A 20,329-nucleotide genomic window follows, 5' to 3' on the forward strand; every position below is an offset into this window, starting at 1 on the left:
TGATTATTATGGATAAGAGCGAGAATCTTTTCATTCGATTATCATGTCAACAGAATAAGAACCTCTATTGGAAAGGAGCATCAAGCTCATCACAGTGCACTTTCACCACCCTGTGGAGTTCATTTCAGCAATAATGCACGAGGGTGTTTTGACATGGACTCTGGTGTTTTATTGCTTTTATACAACCGGTTACCAGTTAATCCCCTTTTCTGACAGCCATTCCAGAAAAAACTTCACTGCCCTACTGATTCCTGCATGTCTAATGTTAATGTTTGGCTCAGGTTGCTGGTCCACTTGCTCTTCTTCTTGTTTAATTTATTCCTTCTTGTTGGCACCATTCTTCAAATGTTAGTGGATAAAACAAATCTAAAGTAACTTTAAAATCATCCACGACGAGTTACAGGTGCTACGGCTAGTTGTGGTAGTGCATTGCTAGGTAAGGATAGGCTCTTAAAAAGGGGAATTCCAAACCACCTGTTGTATAACAACATCATTTATTTATTCTGTAGCCTAATAAACTGCATGGTTTCCCCGAGTGGGAGGACCGCACACCATATCATTGCGATATGACGGTTATTATATCAATATTTGCGCATAAAGGTGTTTTCACTAACATTTATCTCATAATTAATTTTACCGACACTAAAAGATCCCACCATGTCGAACGAACAAATTCTGTCTGCATTTATAAAATTGGTATGACTTTACTCGCATATAAACTGAGGATGAAAACGTGGTTAGTATGATAAACCTTGGTCTGAGAAAGTCTGCTTCTTCTCTCCCCCCCCCCCAATCTAAGGAATGGCCACACACATCCAGAGTACAGTTTAATGGCCTTTGGAGGATGTTACACGGAAACTGGTGAAGCAAATTAAATAACCTAAAACTTTAATCATAATGTCAGAAATATGCCTACCGTCTGTTTCTAGATGGAAGAACGCTGGGCCATCAGTCTGACCTGTCACCTGTATGTCCCCTGTACCTGTCTCTTCTCACCTGTGTCCTCTTTCCTCTCCATAGAGCTGCCAGAGAACTGGACAGACACACGGGAGACCCTGCTGGAGGGCATGGTGTTCCAGCTCAAGTACCTGGGCGTCACGCTGGTGGAGCAGCCCAAAGGAGAGGAGCTCTCCGCAGCCGCCGTCAAGAGGATTGTTGCCACGGTCAGCCACATTCACACACACACACACACACACACACACACACACACACACACACACACACACACACACACACACACACACACACACACACACACACACACACACACACACACACACTTCTATACTCCCACTCATCCTCTCCCAAGGAGTTGTGCACACCAACCCCTCAAAATGCAAACTCCATTCTATATAGATTCCCTGACCTTTTAAAGGCCCTTTTGACAATTTTCCCAAACATACAGTGGATTGTGATCTACTCCTTATATTTTAATAGCCGTACCACCACAGTATAAAACAGTCCCATTTATTTTCCCATTAAGTTGTAGCCTTCATTTGATTAGTACTGATGCAATTAGTACTGATGCATCTGTGTGTTGCTTTGGCCAGGGTTATTATACAGTAAGAGAAAGGCTTATTGTTAATAAATCTGTCTGCTCCACGCTAATTGAATTAGGGAACGCTGATCAGGCCCAGGGCACACAGGACAGAGTCTCATAGGTGACTCACTCTGTTCTCTGTCACCACCCTGACCAGACTAACAAGGTCCTGACAGTTAATACACTAGGTAGTGTTGTTTTGGACCCAATACTTATTGTATTGACTGGTTGAAAGCAGGATTTTAGAGAATGGCTTAGATGACTGCCTTGAGTCTTTCTATTGCTGTCCTTCTCCTTTCCGGGTGTAAACAAGTTCTGTTGTTGCTTGCTCTGCCCAGGGCTCTCTGTCGACATTGTTAAGCACCTGAGTGGTGTTTGTGTGTTATAGAACTCTAACAAGCTGCTTGTCTTGACTCTGTGTGTTAGGGATATCATTGGCAGCCTGAGGGGTCTGGATGCATCCCTTCAGACTATAGTATGAAGTTGTCTAACAGATCTGTTTCTCCAGTATCATTGTAGCTAGAAAGCTGTTATCCTCCCCCAGGGTTTTCTGAATCATGTGTTTTATTTCTCTGAGGGAAGTTTAAGTGTTTTAGGCTAGGGCGTGTAGGTTTGATTAATGCCTGCTGGTGTCAAGGCTGTGTTTTGGACAAGTTCTGTGTCAGCACTGGAGGAGGTAGCAGAAATGTAAATAGACAATCTAGATATGTACCTTTAGCACAGATTTGCACACTGGCAAGTGTCGCAAATGTTTGTGATTGCATTAGTTTATTTTAAATATTTAATATTGTCTGTCTTTCTAGGCCAAAGCCAGTGGCAAGAAACTCCAGAAAGTGACATTAAAGGTGTCCCCTCGAGGAATCATTCTCTACGACTACGCCTCTAACCAGCTGATTGAGAACATCTCCATATACAGGTTAGTGCTCATGTCTCCCTCTTTATTTCTCTCTCTCTCTCTCTCTGCTTTTCACTGACGGAGAAGAAGATATACTCATGCTCTGGTTGTGAGCAGCTGAAATGTGACATTCTATCAGGCCAAGTTCAGAATTGTTTTTACTTGCAAAAGAAAAAAAAATCCCCCACCAAAATCTCCCTTCCCTTCCAAGACCATCTCATCTATCACGTTGAGCCTAAAAGTGTTGGGATTTGCGGTGATCTCCTCTCCCTCAAGAGGCCTCTACAACATCTGTGTGTCTGAGCCCTCACCTGGGGTGGGAATACTGACAAATGGGAACGCACGATAGCACGCGTGCGCAAGCACAACACACACCCTCAATTTCACCTTTCAAAAACAGAGTGTGACTTGTAACTGCTTAGGTCAAACTTCAATCACTTGTCTAACATTCCACATTTATGAGAAGTGGAGTTTTAACTGGGTCTCAAGGCCAGCACTTGGATTACTCTCTCAGTGACAGAGGGGTTGGCAGAATCACAACCACATCGCTCAACTCTCCATCATACTGAAGCACTAACTATCCAACTATCCGGCTTTTATAGGAGAATCCTTTTACACGTTGCATTTTTATATCACTGAGTTATTAGTAAACTAGACATTTGACCTCTGCAGTGATGTTGACAGTTTGAGCAGCAGTGTACTGGTGTGGAAAGGAACAGGGAGGGCAGATGGGCATTCATTATGTCCGTCATCCCACTTCTCTTGGTCCCCATCCGACTGGCCAAACCGCCTGTCAATCAGGTCTTGGGGTGACGATATCACCAATGATGTCATTTCTCTGAACATCTGCAGAACAGAGCATGTTCCAGGGGACAGCGTTAAAGAAAGAGCAGAACTGTAGTTAAGAGTCCAGGTCCAATCCAATAATGCTAAAACACCACAGGCCCAGGTGGACTGGGCGGACACAGCAGGCATCAGTCTTTATGGCTGACACGAATGGAGCCATGGTACGCTGTGGATCAACTACAGATAATGTCCTCAAGTTAAAACTCTTCGCCTGGATCTTTTGAGTGGCTCTCCACCCGCACGCTATAGTGTGTGGGCGGAATCTGTGTGGAATGTGTTGGGTTTATTTGATGTGGAAATGAAAGATTTAAGGGTCTAAATCTGATTGTAGTGTGCTTAAAGGCTCAGTGAAGATGAAGTTGTGTGATAGCCTTGTCTGATCTGCGGTGTCTCTTAGATTTTTAGGTTTTTATTCAAACTAGTTTGTCTCTCTGTGATCCCCCGCCTCAGGATATCCTACTGCACAGCAGACAAGATGCACGACAAAGTGTTTGCCTACATCGCCCAGAGCCAACAGAACGAAACTCTCGAGTGCCACGCCTACCTCTGCACCAAGAGGAAGGTGGTGAGTCCGTGCGTGCCTGTGGGCCCTCTTTCAAATAGTCTCCCTCCAAGGGGGGTTTGTGAATGATTGTGCCACTCCCTCTTTCCTTCCCCTTGTTAATTTAGCTCTGGTCCAAAGGCCACACTTCCTCCCAGCTGCATGAAACAACTTGTAATGAAAAGGAGAAGTTGGACTGCGCAGTAGGGACGACACCTAGGTTAATGTTCCTTCGTCAAGTAGGCCCTAGTTCTGCTCTCATCCGTCATCAATGGATTTTCTTCCCACCTCTTAAAACACTTAGCCAACATCTTGTTTGTCATACTTATTGTGTTTATCTCCCCCTGCCTCTCGCTCTCGCTCTCTCGCTCTCTCGCTCTCTCGCGCTCTCGCGCTCTCGCTCTTCTTCCCCCAGGCCCAGGCAGTGACGTTAACAGTGGCCCAGGCCTTCAGAGTGGCGTTTGAGTTCTGGCAGGCCGCCAAAGAAGGTAGGCATGGTCACCCCGGACGACTAGAGAAGTGTGACGGCTGACTGATATCCTTTGAGCGTAACCATTCTTATCCTCCTCTCTCCCTTTCCTTCCCCCCTACTCTTTCATTCTTATCCTCCTCTCTCCCTTTCCTTCCCCCCTACTCTTTCATTATTTCACCATGTTGCCCCTTCTCTTTCAGTACGCACTTCATTCTCTCCTGTTCACATGCAATGCATGTAGCTATTCTCTGCAACAGCTGCATGAGGGACAATCAAGTGGAGTTTCTCAATCCCACCATGGCTCCTGTACTATGTGGCAACATCAATTGCCACATAGTACTCGGCCCTGACCACTTCACAGAGGCGTGTGAAATAGTTATCTCTCCAACAGGAAGGTCCACATTTGATTAAAACATTGCCTCTGTTGGCACAACCAGGCCAGAAATGAGAACCTGGCTTAGTTCAGTAAACCAACTTTATTAAGGGCAGATTACTCTGGTTAAAGGCTGTTATGTTAAATGTGCAACCAGAGGGAAAAAAACTCTCAACCACCTTTACTCCACACACAGAGACGCGTACAAAGCTCTCCCTCAACCTCCATTTGGCAAATCTGACCATAATTCTATCCTCCTGATTCCTGCTTACAATTAAAAAATGAAAGCAGGAAGCACCAGTGACTCGGTCAATAAAAAGTGGTCAGATTAAGTAGATGCTAAATAACAGGACTGTTTTGCTAGCACAGACTGGAATATGTTCTGGGATTCTTCCGATGGCATTGAAGACCTTCACAAGGCAGCAGGGCCAGACTGATAACCAGGACGTGTACTCCGAGCATGTGCTGACCAACTGGCAAGGGTCTTCACTGACATTTCCAACCTCTCTCTGTCGGAGTCTGTAATATCAACATGGTTCAAGCAGACCACAGTAGTCCCTGTGCCTATTTTTTACTTTGAGCATGTACCAGGCTAAACCTGTGTGTTTGTGTGTTTGTGTGTTTGTGTGTTTGTGTGTGTTTGTGTGTGTGTGTGTGTGTGTGTGTGTGTGTGTGTGTGTGTGTGTGTGTGTGTGTGTGTGTGTGTGTGTGTGTGTGTGTGTGTGTGTGTGTGTGTGTGTGTGTGTGTGTGTGTGTGTGTGTGTGTGTGTGTGTGTGTGTGCATTGAAAGTGCTGTTTTAGGAAGATGTCAAACATCCATACATGGTTTTCTCAGATCAGAAGAACATGTATGTAATTTACTGCATGTATGACTTCTATGTAAATGAGAACTCCTGGGGGTATTCTCTACGTGTGTCAGAATTTCTCCCTCTTCACCACTGTATTACCGCCACACCGGCGTGACTTTTCTTTCATTCATCTGATGACTGTTATCTAATCAACTAACTACAGTGGCAAGAAAAAGTATGTGAACCATTTGAAATTACCTGGTTTTCTGCATACATTTATCATAAAATGTCATCTGTTCTTCATCTTAGTCACCACAATAGACAAACACAGTGTGCTTAAACTAGTAACACAAAATGTTTGTATTTTTCTTGTCTATATTGAATACAGCATTTAAACATTGACGGTGTAAGTTGGAATAAGTATGTAAACCCCTAGGCTAATTACTTTTCCAAAAGCTAATTGGAGTCAGGAGTCAGCTAACCTGGAGTCTAATCAATGAGACGACACTAGATGTTGGTTAGAGCTGCCCTGCCCTCCAAAAAAAACACAAAATTTGAGTTTGCTATTCACAAGAAGCATTGCCTGATGTGTACCATGCCTCGAACAAAAGAGATCTCAGAAGACCTAAGATTAAGAATTGTTGACTTGCATAAAGCTGGAAAGGGTTAGAAATCTATCTCTAAACGCCATGATGTTCATCAGTCCACGGTAAGACCAATTGTCTGTAAATGGAGAAAGTTCAGCACTATTGCTACTCTCCCTAGGAGTGGCCGTCCTGCAAAGATGACTGCAAGAGCACAGTGCGGAGTGCTTTGAGGTTATGAAGAACTCTAATGTCAGCTAAAGGCTATCAGAAATCTCTGGAACATGCTAACATCTCTGTTGGCGGGTCTACGATACGTAAAACACTAAACAAGAATGGTGTTCATGGGAGAACACCACGGAAGAAGCCACTGCTGTCCAAAAAACCATTGCTGCACGTCTGAAGTTCGCAAAAGAGCACCTGGAAAAAGAGCACCTGTTCCACAGCGCTTCTGCAAAATATTCTGTGGACTGATGAAGCTACAGTTGAGTTGTTTGGAAGGAACACAGAACACTATGTATGGAGAAAAAAGGCACAGCACACCAACATCAACCTCATCCCAACTGTAAAGTATGGTATGGTAGTAACGTCATGGTTTGCCTCAGGGCCTGGAAAGCTTGCTATAATCGCCGGAAAAATTAATTAAGGCTATTTGTCCGCCAATTGAAGCTCAACAGAAGTTGGGTGATGCAACAGGACAACGACCCCAAACACAGAAGTAAATCTACAACAGAATGGCTTCAACAGAAGACAATATGCCTTCTGGGGTGGCCCAGTCAGAGTCCTGACCTCAACCCGATTTTTAAAATGCTATGGCCTGACCTCGAGAGCGGTTCACCCCAGACATCCTAAGAATATTGCTGAACTGAAACAATTTTGTAAAGATGAATGGTCCATAATTCCTCCTGACGGTTGTGCAGGTCTGATCCGCAACTACAGAAAATGTTTGGTTGAGGTTATTGCTGCCAAAGGAGGATCAAGCAGTTCTTAAATCCAAGGGTTCACATACTTTTTCCACCTTACACTGTGACACTTACACTGTTTTCACGGTGTGTTCAATAGACATGAAAATGTAGAATTGTTTGTGTTATTAGTTTAAGCAGACTGTGTTTGTCTATTGTTGTTACTTAGATGAAGATCAGATCAAATTTTATGACCAATTTATGCAGAAATCCAGGTAATTCCAAAGGGTTCACATACTTTCTCTTGCCACTGTATGTTTAATTGGTACCCAATTTTCTTTTTTTATCTTATCTTTTTAAAATAGTTCATCGGGTAACAATTAACTCATTAGGATTTGGGGCACCAGGAGAGCAGTTCTTTAACCTCTTGAGTGTAGGGGGCAGTATTTTGATGTTTGGATGAAAAACGTACCCAAATAAAACTGCCTATTTCTCAGGCCCAGAATCTAGAATATGCATATAATTGTCAGATTAGGATAGAAAACACTCTAAAGTTTCTAAAACTGTCAAAATATTGTCTGAGTATAACAGAACTGATATTGCAGGCAAAAACCTGGGGGAAATCCAACCAGGAATTGCTGTTTTTCCTGAAACCTCTCTGTTCCATTTCATGCCTTCCCTCTATTTAAAAGGATATCAACCAGATTCCTTTCTCTATGGCTTCCACATGGTGTGAACAGTCTGTAGACAGTTTCAGGCTTTTATTCTGAAAAGTTAGCGAGAACGATCACATCGGGTCAGTGGATGGCTGGATGCCAGCAGAGTTTTGCATGTGCAACAGCTTGGAGCAGACATTTTCTCTCTCTCTCTCCTATTGAAAAAGCTACGGTCCGGTTGAAATATTATCAATTATTTATTGTAAAAACAACCTGAGGATTGATTTATAAAAAACGTTTGACATGTTTCTACGAACGATACGGATACTAATTTTCGTCTGCCCCGTCGTGACCGCCCGAGCCTATGGATTTCTGAACAAAACGCGACAACCAAATGGAGGTATTTTGGATATAAAAATAATCCTTATTGAACAAAAGGAAAATTTATTGTGTAACTGGGAGTCTTGTGAGTGCAAACATCCAAAGATCATCAATGGTAAGCAATTCATTTTATTGCTTTTCTTGCTTTTGTGACCGTCTACTTTGCTGCTAGCTGTTTGTAATGTTTTGTCTGCTGAGAGAGATGTCCTAACATAAACGCTTGGATAGCTTTTTCTGTAAAGCTTTTTTGAAATCTGACAGGCCAGGTGGATTAACAACAAGCTACGCTGTGTTTTGATATATTGCACTTGGGATTTCATGAAAATGTAATATTTGTAGTAATTTGATTTGAATTTGACAAACATGATCCCGCTAAAGGGATGGGTGCGCCAAGAAGTTAGAGTTACCATCTCCCGAATGAAACTCTAAAGGTCTTAACCTATCACATCTATAAACAGTCAACTTATTAATCATAACCTTTATCATATAATTCTGAACAGTTGTAACCTCCTGCCTCTGCAAAAACCCCAGCCTTACTTATGATTCAGTACTACACAAATTGGTTTAATTATTTATTTACTAGCTAGATAAATGGTAACACAGGATGAACATACTTAATACATTAAAAACAGGTCTCTAGTGGACTGACTATATGGTGGCTTGTTACAAAATACATGGATAGAGAGGGGAGGGGGGGGCCAGAGACAAAATACTTTGGTACATTTAGAAACTACTCTCACAGTAATCATTTTCTTTGCACACAAACTGCCACACATTTGGAGTAAGAACGCCTGAATGTATTTACATGTAAATGTCTTTGTTTTTCATGTATTTCTGTCAGAACCAGGCCTTCTTGGAAGAAAGGTTGTTGGGCCTTTTTGCGGCACACTTGTAAGGCCCTGATTGTCCAAAACGGGTCCCCACCCATCTCTTACTGTTCAGTCCCTCCAGGATTTTGCTACATGTTTTCTAATTTCTGGTGCCAAAAATGCTTGATTTTGCGGCAGCTTTTTTCTTAAATTCTGGGATATATTTTGCGATGTTTTATCTCATGTTCTTTTCATATAAAGCAAAAAAGTAATATGTGCTCAGTTTTAGGACGATGTCAAGCATAATCCATAACACAAAAAAATAGAAACATTGAAAGTGTTTATTTTCCTGAACAAACAGCTTCCACACCTTTTTTGTTTAAAAAAAGAGCTATCTCAGAGGTTCAACAAAAGTACACACACTATATGTTCAACTGATATGGAGGAGGATGAAATGGACGATTACATTAAGATATAGGCCTAGATGAGCTAGGCCCTTGGTTACCCCCCACCTCTCGTTTTGTTCAGAAAGAGCTGTGTTTAGTCAAAAAAAAGAAACAGCCCAAAAGAGCACTTTGTCTCTAATTGTTTTCATGGAAGATGAACTTGAGATATAATATGTCTTAATTGCAAATTGACCAAGGGCCTAGTTCATCTAGGCCTATATCTTAATGTAATCGTCCATTTCATCCTCCTCCATATCAGTTGCTCCACTGCGGAGTCATTGGTTGTGGTAACATAAGTTTTAGAGAGTTTAAAACTGCAAAGCGGACAAATTGCACTCCGTGCTTTGAGCAGCGTCTCCATAGACAGACTGGGGAGAGTATAGAGTGCCGACCACCCTACTAAAGCCAAGGTTAGCGGAGTACAAGTTTGAGTAAAATGCCACTCACCTTGATTGGTCAAAATTAGCTCACTCTAGCATAATATGCGCTGATTGGTTGGTTTTGCATTGAATTATGCAATCACAGAATCCTGGAGGGGCTGACTGTTGCTCTCCTTTGCCGTCGCCCGGCATCTGGCGACCTGTCGTTTAGTCCTGAACAGAGCTACAGAGCTCACTCTACTGCCACTCGCTCTGGAACATTATTCTTTGAAGATAGGCTAGACAGCCGTGTCGATGGTTCTCTGTGGGGTGATGAGAGTAGCGTACTACAGTGATTTGAGAAGAGTAGTAGAATGGTCCCACTTTATTTCACTTTTCTTGACACTTTACTTAGGACAGCTAATCAGCCGTGTACCAGTGATTGTCCGGGAGGTGACTATCGTCTCTACCTCGTGTTGAGATTAAGAGTTCCAACCACTTTAAATGTGAGCTGTAGCTCAATGTCTTTCTGGTCTGATGTTAATTCTTATCCCATCATTTTATACAGTTCATTCAAAAGGAGCGGTTCCACCATGCTGACACGCTCTCTGAACTCACTCAGGGGGCTACATACTTGTTCAAAGTTATAGAAACAATTTCCTCTTATAGTTTCTAAAATCACATTCCTCTCTTAACAAAAACACTTTAATCATGTTTCATATTTCATGCACAACGTTAGAGGATGGACACTTCACACATATAGTGTGTGTACATTTCAAGTTACAATATTTCCTTTAACATTTTTAATGACATCTCAAATGAATAACCAAAATGACATTCTTTAGATCGCCTCTGACCATTCCCCACGTTCTATGTTAAAAATGTTGTTACAGTATTCACTTTAGAATGTGTTAGAGTTTCGGTGGGAACTTTTCTGTGAAACAAAGGTACATTCCTGTGTGAATTCTGAGAGGGAGATGGCTGCATTTTCTTGTCCTTGATTTACTACAGGGTGTGAGCTGTCAACCCCCCACCAGCTCCCTTCTCCCACCTGCAGGTGAAAGGGCGTCTGGCCAAAGTAATTTAGTGCGAAGCTGATCTGACCTATTTGGATCTTTACTGGACAGTCATGACAGTCCCCCTCTGGTGGATTTGGCAAGTTGCAACCTGGTAGGATTTCTGCAGGCAGCAGACCACTACAAGACTGGCCATGGTTGTGGATCTTCTTTCCAGACCCGTCGTCTGGTTGTCCAGGCTGGTGGATCTAGGCAGTAACTTAGATGTACGTTAATAACACACAACACTCACAAAATACATCATTACATTTCTTCCCCGAATGAGTGTCGTTGTGGCACTAACTGGTGGTCATATGGGAACTTGTTTGTAACGCTATCACTCAAAGAAAATGAAATTAAAATGTATAAAAACACAAACAAAAAAAATATACAAACTATATAGTTACCACACCTTAATCATCTAGTTGGACTATATTCTATATACATCCACGGTCTTGGCTAAATGCCTCTATCATGGCATTTTTGTCTAATGTCATGTCTAGGGCGATCCTACTTGCCCTAAGCAACACACCACTATCCTTGTTTGCACAAGCACACATGCCAAGGGCAAGAAAATTAAGTATCCTTGTCGGCTGCAACCTGGGCAGAATCAGTCTGACATCATCAGATCATTTCCATGTCAATAACAGTGTGTCAGTAAGAATCTGTGCCGACCTCAAGCCATATGCCAAGAGGGGGCCTGTAGATGTTTTGCCACAAGTCAATGTGTCTTACACCATTGTAGTGGCGATGGGTATGAAGGAGTTTATTTCATAGCGACATTATCCACTGAGGAGCCAACCTCACGACGGAAGTACTCTATAACAACTGAACCAGTCTTACTTGGTGTGATCATGGTTCATGAATTCTAATAACTTTCCTCCTGAATGGAGGGTTCTATTTATTAGCGGCATGTGTGTTAATGGTCAGAAGAGTGTTTCAGAGATTCCCTTCCATGTGTTGCAATCTGAGTGACTACTACCTCATCTGTTATCAAGGGCAATTCGAATTGTTAGGTCTCTAACCTTCTTACTGATTGTGGCTGGACTGACTGTTGCTGGCATTGGTACTGGTACCCAAGGGGACCAGCAACTCTACCAATTGCTTGCGTAATGTTATCCTACCGGAACACGTTACCATTTTTTTGTGGGTGGTGGAAAGCCCGTGTGGGACACCTCAGAGACATCTCAAGGTGCAGTCTAAAGTTATCCCTGTCGAAGGGGCTTGTCCGCTCCTCTTTGTTCTCATGGGAAAGTTTACAAGATTTGATTTGTTTCCTGATCGGGCAGCCTCGTACAGTGTTGCATGTAGAGGCTCATAATGGGTCTGGGCCTGTATTTCCCCCCCCCTTGTTTCTCGGGACCACCCCCCCCCCCCCCCACCAGCAGTTGGTGTTGGTGTCCCAGATACAAGTCTGCTGATGGGTGAACGAGCGGTAGGTTTTGGAAGTGTAGTTTCAGCATAAGACTCATTGTGAGAGATGACATGGATTTTTTTCCCCTGCCCCTGTTTCGAGACAGGATTTTGAATGGACCATTAGCATGCACAAGTCTGATGGGTGACAATATTAGCCTTGTGATGATCCCCAGCTTGTGCAGTAAGCCGCGAAGAGGCGCATGCCTTTTTTGTGCAACTTTTTCATGTACACTAGCCTAGCCCATAGGCCTATATGTTTTGATAAGGTTTTATCGCAACGAAAGTGGCAGAATACATTCTTAAAATTAAGATTATGAATCCGCTTTACAACAGGTGTAGAGCCTAACTGTCACACAAAGGGGATGCTGCTGGGAAATTCGAGGCCATTATCAAGTGCTTGTCAAATTGTGAATGAGAGACTGAAATGTGTCCAGCCTGCGCAAATAACATGCAGCGCTCATGCCTTTCCTGCAACTTTTTTCAAATTGTCATTAGTGTCGCATCATGCAGACATAGAATCTATTAAAAATGCAAATATTGGGCTATATGTTTTGATCATAGCTAAAGTTGCATAAATAACTCTATTAAGCATATAGGAAGACCTGTTTCTTTGTTAACCGCTCAACACAGAATAGCCGCATGTGCTCACTCCCTCAAATCTTTTGTAGAAAATATCCTTTATATTTTATTCAGCTATTTTCAATTGTATTCTTCATACTATAAAATACAGAATTCTAAGCAAATCTTGTCTGCTAAATGTGACCAACCTGCTCGATTTGGTCTTTGGAAAAATTTGAAATTGTTTTTATATTGTATAAAAGTAGAGACTCAGAGCTAGAAAATGTTATATCATACACTACAGTTGTACAGTTGAAGAACAATGGGAAAGTAATTCTGCTTTGAAAGTTGATAAACATGTAACCTCACTTTTGAGAAAATGGCCATTGAATGTTTTGGTACACCTACTGGAGGGCTCTTTGTCTACATCCATTCAGCATCGTTCACACCCTCTAAAACCTTAGCCTCACCCATCTCTATAAGGATTCACACGAGGCCATGTACTAAACAACCAAAGATTTCAAGACAAAAGGCTGGTTTATACTACGAGTGTGTACGTACATTTAATCTGGAGTGCCAGAGTGTGCTCTGGGCATTCATAAACTTGTCAGATTGTCCGTTGGTAAATTCAGAGCGTTTCATTGAAGCGTTCAGAGCACACACTGGACGCTCTGGCCGGGGAATAGGGTTGATCCGAGCATTTTGCCCTAGCAGCAGTCAATTACCCAAGCTAACTGGCTAATGTTGGCTAGCTTACTAGCTACTTACAGAGAACCGCTCACTCTAACCATTTTACTTGCCCTAGCAGAGCTGGTTAGGCTATTTTTATGTTATCCAGCGCATTGGTGACTGCAACTGTGCTGCTGGCAACAATTTAATTACGCTTTTTTGCCAACGTTTAATGACACGGTCATATTCAAGGGGTGTTGAGTGTTAGTAAATTCATCAGTTATTCTGCGCTCTAGCACACTCAAACGAGAGTGCTCTGAAATCGGAGTAGATAGCCAGAGCGAATTTTCCAGCTACGTCTGTCGACAGTTGTCGCGGTGACATCTTTAACGTACTATTGAAACAGTTACTTGTTACATGTCTTTTGTTTAGACATGTAGCTAGCTAGCTAAATAGTGATCCATAATTCCAACTCATAATGTTACTACCCTACATGAATCTGCAAGAAGCTAACCAACCAGGTTCAATGTTAGCTAGCTAACATTAGGCTATAACTAGCAATGCAAATGGCTCTGATATACGAATAATATAACTACACAAATCATACACGTAATGTTAGCTAGCCAGCTTTAGCTAGCTAACTGTACACTTTTGGGATTCCTTTGTATGCATTTTGAACAAGGGGAACAGGTGGATTACTGAGTTTTTGGGATATAAAGAAGGATTTTATCGAGCAAAACGACCATTTTTTATGTAGCTGGGACCCTTGGGATTGCAATAAACTTCATCCAAACAAGTCAAACAACATTTCTAATCAATCCTCAGGTACCCTAATATGTAAATAAACTATACAATTTGATGGAGAACAGTATGTTCATTACAGTGTGTGCACTCATCCACGCACGCCACAAGACAACAGTCAAAATGAGAACCACCTAGAAAAACTAAAAAGCAAATTTTTCAAAAAACAAGCCTGAAACTCTTTCTAAAGACTTGACATCTAGTGGAAGCCCTAGGAACTGCAATCTGGGAGGTATTCCTTTTATTTTCCCATAAACAAGCATTTGAATGGGCAGACACCTCAAAAACAAAAAATCCGTATGGATTCTACTTGGGTTTAAGCCTGCCATATCAGTTCTGTTATACTCAGACATTATTTTAACAGTTTTAGAAACTTCAGAGTGTTTTCTATTCAAAACTACCAATTATATCCAGATCCTATATGCATATCCTAGCATCTGGGCCTGAGTAATAGGCCGTTTACTTTGGGCACCTCAATCATCTGAACTTCCGAATACTGCTCCCTGTCCCGAAGAAGTTATATAACAGCCTTCTGTGTGTTCTCGTTTTGACTCCGTCTGCATATTTGCAATCAAACGCCAGACTTTTCTCCATCTCCTTAGCTATCATACTCATTCCACTGACTTTCAAAACTCGGTCCTCCAGAAAGTGGAGAGCAACACTCATGCAGTTCTACAACATGATATCTTTCAATAAAGTCTTGTTAGAAAGGATTACCTACACATACTGACCAGCTCATGTTATAGACAGAAGCATGCTAAATGGCAGACCAATCTGAACTCCTCTCTTGGCATGTCCAGCACACTCATTATCTCAGCTAATCATGGCTAGCGTGAAGGTTGCCTAGTTTCCTGAAACAAGTCACAAAGGAACTAGTGTAGAGGTCGACCGATTTAATCGGAGTGGCCAAATTAATTAGGGCCGATTTTTCAAGTTTTCATAGCAATCGGTAATCAGCCTTTTTGGACACCGATTATGGCCGATTACATTGCACTCCAGAAGGAGACTGCGTGGCAGGCTGACTACCTGTTATGCGACTGCAGCAAAGAGCCAAGGTAAGATGCTAGCTAGCATTAGACTTATCTTATAAAAACAATCAATCTTCACATAATCAATAGTTAAATACACATGGTTGATATTACTAGTTTATCTAACTTGACCTGCGTTGCGTATAATCGATGCGGTGCCTGTTAATTTGTCATCGAATCACAGCCTATTTTGCCAAACGGGTGATTTAAGAAGCGCATTCACGAAAAAGCACTGTCGTTGCACCAATGTGTACCTAACCATAAACACCAACGCCTTTCTTAAAATCAATACACAAATATATATTTTTAAACCTGCATATTTAGTTAATATTGCCTGCTAACATGAATTTCTTTTAACTACGGAAATTGTCACTCTGTGCAAGCAGGGTCGGGTATAGGTGGGGCGGCAGCGTAGCTGGGGCGGCAGCGTAGCCTAGTGGTTAGAGTGTTGAGTATGCTATTCTGTTCTTCTGAAATAGACTACATTTACTTCATATCTTGTCTCTTTAGACCTGTCTAAAATACATAATGAATTTATTGATGGTGTTTCTACACCTGCATTGCTTGCTGTTTGGGGTTTTAGGCTGGGTTTCTGTACAGCACTTTGAGATTTCAGCTGATGTACGAAGGGCTATATAAATACATTTGATTTGATTTGTGTAGGCTATGGATTTATTTTTACTTTTTAAAATGTAGATGTTCCAAAGATCTGCATCAGTGGCTTGTAGGTTATGTGTGGAAGCCAGGCGATGCTAAATGTATTTATGTTAATTAACGGTCAATTACTGTGAGACTGGCAGATATTTGCGAGACAATCACCAGCTGACAATTTCTTGACCGCCACAGCCCTTATTCACCCCTCCATATAGCACGCCCTCTCTTACGATGTTGTCTTCTGAACATAGTGCCTTACAATCAGAGGTCCATTCTTCTTGTTTGATTATAAAATGTCTAATCTTATCAAGATTCAGTTGCAACAAGCATACAGTTATATTTTGTTTCTAGATGTTTCAAACTGTATTTTGTGACTGTCTATCTAGTCTGGTAACTGGATCTAGAGGGCTGCATAGACCTGTGGGTCCCGACAGAGACCATTGCGGGCTCGCTCTGCATTTTCGGGTGGTCAGACAACTTTGGGATGACATTTTATTTTTGTCCCTCATATTATTTGGAAGCGGTTGTTTTAATGCTTTGTATGTGTTAGTAGCCTTTGACGCATTATTCACACACACTCAGAATTTGCTTCTTCAATTTCAGTAGCCTACCTCTCCTACAGTAGTTTGGCGTGCGAGTTTGGCTATATGTGTGGTCTCAATGAAATAGAGTAGGCTGCCTATGCATGGACTGAGAATCATGTGGCAGTTATCTTTCCAAGGAAAGTAACAGTGTCTGTAAATAAATATTGATAATGCAGAGAAGTAGAAGGCACTCAACCAACGTGAGTTGAGGTGCTATCAAAAAATTGCAACGTGCGGACCATGGTGAGCGAGCGTTGCACATTTTTCTATTTCAATAAATATTTATTACCCACTTAATTGTCTTTGCCTGCAAAATTTCCCACTCCTAAAAGATAGGCTACGTATTTGCAAAACTTAGTTCAAGAGAAAGTGCAAGCGTCTGCTCTCTCTCCAACTCTGCTCCCTTGAAACTATATCTGGCCTAATAGCTGAAAACCAGCGGGAGTGGGCAGGTGTGGTATGAAACGCTGCAGGTTTTAGTGGGAGTGGATGTAGAACTCCATCCCGCTCAAACATCTACCTAGATCCTTGTGAAGTTCCTGTTTTTCTAGTCTAAACCCCTCATTCTGTTTGTCACTGTCCGAGATGAAGGGGTGAGGGAGGGGGTGGGAGTATGTGACAATGGCAGTTCAGTCCTGTCTGTGACAGCTGGGTGCCTGTGCATTTGATCCTGTCTCACAGAGAGTGAAGAAGAGGTTATTTATTCATCCCTTTACACCCCCTAGCCTTTCATTTACTCCCCCCTTTTTAGTGGTTTTGGACAGGAGAAGGTTGTGTTTACCACAGAGCCTTTTGATGGTGTTTTAATTTGGATGCATTTCCATTTTATTTCATTATTTTTCAGAGATCAAGGCAGCAGAGGACTGTTTAGTTTCCCCGCTTCTGTGTTCCACTCTGCATTTCAAAAATGAATATTAAAGCTGCAAATTAGGAGTGCCGACTTTTCTCCCCTTGCGCTCTCTCCTCGTCCTCTCAATCTCTCCCCCCTTGTCCCTTGTCAGAGTTTGCTCAGACTCCAAGCCATCAGGAGTGCTAACCCCTCTGATGTGCTGGGCTGTGTCGTGTCTTGTTCTACACAATGTGGCTGATGAGGGAGAGGAGTAGAAAGGAGTGGGGCTTTGGGGAGATATCAAAGGAAGTAGTTGTGTTCTCTTGTGGCAGAAGGAGAGAGAACTAAAAAGCTTTGAGACTGCTCCGTGAGTTACATGGCCCTAGAGGATTGTGGGTAGGAACATCAGGGTGGTTGTCTCTTTGCTGAACATCATTGCACCCCCACCCCACCATATTTCTGTAAACTGCATCCCTGACCCAAATCTGTATAAGCTTCCATCTCTCTGCATGAGAAATAGTGATTTGAAGTGTATTTTACAGTAAACACATAGCTTTGATTTTGCATCTCAATATTATTTGGAATTGTTTCAATGCTTGATGACACTCTCTCTCACCCTATCTGGGGTCTATCCAGTTCAGTGGAAATAAGGGTGCAGTCGCCCAGGCAATGGATTAGAACCCAGTCATCACTCAGACACCTTGGCTCTCCTGGAGAATGGGATTCACAGAAGGGGGGCTATGTTTTTTTAATGCTTCAGCTGGACGATGGCTAAGGAATCCTAAAAAGGCTTTAATGTAACCAATGCCCTTGAGGGACAGGCTGAGATGTGCTTTTAATCTCCACTGACGATAATGGAAGCATTAGGTACAGCAGGTCAGTAGCCAGGCCTTTTAAGAATGACCAAGCCTGCTCAGATACTGTGTTTTCGTTTTCTAGAGTGCATAACAAGTATTTGTTTGTGCGTCAAGAAAATAACTCACCATTAATCAGGGAATGGAGAAATGCATGCAATGCATACCCATAGTGGATATGGTCGGTGCATTCAGAAAGTATTCAGGCCCCTTACCTTTTTACACATTTGGTATGTTACAGCCTTATTCTAAAATGGATTAGATAATCTTTTGCCCTCATCAATCTACACACAATACCCCATAATGACAAAGCGAAAATAGGATTTGGACAATTTTGCACATTTTATTACAGATAAAAAACAGAAGTACATTACTCTGGGAGAACCTTCCAGAAGGACAACCATCTCTGCAGCACTCTACCAATCAGGACTTTATATAAGCCACTCGGTAAAAGGCAAATGACAGCCCACTTGGAATTTGCCTAAAGGACTCTCAGACCATGAGAAACCAGATTCTCTGGTCTGATGAAACCAAACTTGAACTTTTTGGCCTGAATGCCAAGCGTCATGTCTGGAGGAAACCTGGCACCATCCTTACAGTGAAGCATGGTGATGGCAGCATCCTGCTGTGGGGATGTTTTTCAGCAGTAGGGACTGGGAGGGAAAGATGAGATGATCAAGGGAAAGGTGAACGGAGCAAAGTACAGAGAGATCCTTGATGAAAACATGCTCCAGAGTGCTCAGGACCTCAGACTGGGGTGAAGGTTCCAACAGGACAATGAGCCTGATCACACAGCCAAGACAACCCAGGAGTGGCTTCGAGACAAGTCTCTGAATGTCCTTGAGTGGCCCAGTAGGAGCCCAGACTTGAACCCATCTAACATGTCTGGAGAGACTTCAAAATATCTGTGCAGCGACGCTTCCCATCCAACCTGACAGGGCTTGATAGAATCTGCAGAGAAGAATGGGAGAAACTCACCAAATACAGGTGTGCCCAGCTTGTAGCATCATACCCAAGAAGACTTGTAATTGCTGTAAATGGTCTGAAATACTTATGTAAATGTGATACAGTGCCTTGCGAAAGTATTCATCCCCCTTCGCATTTTTCCTATTTTGTTGCCTTACAACCCGGAATTAAAATCTATTTTTGGGGGGTTTGTATCATCTGATTTACTTAACATGCCTACCACTTTGAAGATGCAAAATATTTTTTTATTGTTAAAGAAGGACAAAAAAACAACTTGAGCGTGCATAACTATTCACCCCCCATATCCCAAAGTATTTTGGGATATGTCTCTATAAGCATGGCACATCTATCCGCTGGGATTTTTGCCCATTCTTCAAGGCAAACTGCTCCAGCTCCTTCAAGCTGGGTGAGTTCCTGCTGGTGTACAGCAATCGTTAAGTCATACTATGGATTCTCAGTTGGTTTGAGGTCTGGGCTTTGACTAGGCCATTCCAAGACATTTAAATGATTCCCCTTAAACCACTTGAGTGTTGCTTTAGCAGTATGCTTAGGGTCATTGTCCTGCTGGAAGGTGAACCATTCAGTCTCAAATCTCTGGAAGACTGAAACAGGTTTCCCTCAAGAATTTGCCTGTATTTAGCGCCATCCATCATTACTTCAATTCTGACCAGTTTCCCAGTCCCTGCCAATGTAAAAACATCCCCACAGCATGATGCTGCCACCACCATGCTTCCATGCTGGGGATGGTGTTCTCGGGGTAATGAGAGAGGTGTTGGGTTTGCACCAGACAGCATTTTCCTTGATGGCCAAAAAGCTCAATTTTAGTCTCATCTGACCAGAGTACCTTCATCCATATGTTTGGGAGATCTCCCACATGCCTTTTGGCAAACACCAAATGTGTTTGCTTATTTTTTTTCTTTAAGCAATGGCTTTTTTTCTGGCTACTCTTCCATAAATCTCTGTGGAGTGTACGGTTTATAGTGGTCCTATGGGCAGATACTCCAATCTCCGCTGTGGAGCGTTGCAGCTCCTTCAGGGTTATCTTTGGTCTCTTAGTTGCCTCTCTGGTTAATGCCCTCCTTGCCTGGTCCGTGAGTTTTGGTGTGCGGCCCTCTCTTGGCAGGTTTGTTGTGGTGCCATATTCTTTCCATTTTTTAATAATGGAGCTCTGTGGAATGTTCAAAGTTTCTGATATTTTTTTATAACCGAACCCTAATCTGTACTTCTCCACAACTTTGTCCCTGACCTGGTCTTCATGGTGCCCCTTGCTTAGTGGTGTTGCAGACTCTGGGGCCTTTCAGAACAGGTGTGTGTATATATACT

The 20,329-nt window shown here is 42.4% G+C and overlaps 1 protein-coding gene across 3 annotated transcripts in view; it reads left to right on the forward strand.

Moving 5' to 3' along the window:
- The window catches only part of LOC124001237 (low density lipoprotein receptor adapter protein 1-B-like), a 75,957-nt gene that overhangs the window by 42,955 nt on the left and 12,673 nt on the right, over positions 1-20,329 (forward strand). For all 3 annotated transcript variants that reach the window (XM_046307882.1, XM_046307881.1, XM_046307879.1), the window contains exons 2-5: positions 1,021-1,163; positions 2,344-2,456; positions 3,732-3,846; positions 4,238-4,310. In XM_046307882.1, the coding sequence (XP_046163838.1) occupies positions 1,021-1,163; positions 2,344-2,456; positions 3,732-3,846; positions 4,238-4,310 (444 nt within the window). The remainder of the gene's footprint in view (positions 1-1,020; positions 1,164-2,343; positions 2,457-3,731; positions 3,847-4,237; positions 4,311-20,329) is intronic.

This window comes from Oncorhynchus gorbuscha, linkage group LG17 (genome assembly GCF_021184085.1).
Source record: "Oncorhynchus gorbuscha isolate QuinsamMale2020 ecotype Even-year linkage group LG17, OgorEven_v1.0, whole genome shotgun sequence".
In the NCBI taxonomy this organism is placed as follows: Eukaryota; Metazoa; Chordata; class Actinopteri; order Salmoniformes; family Salmonidae; genus Oncorhynchus; species Oncorhynchus gorbuscha.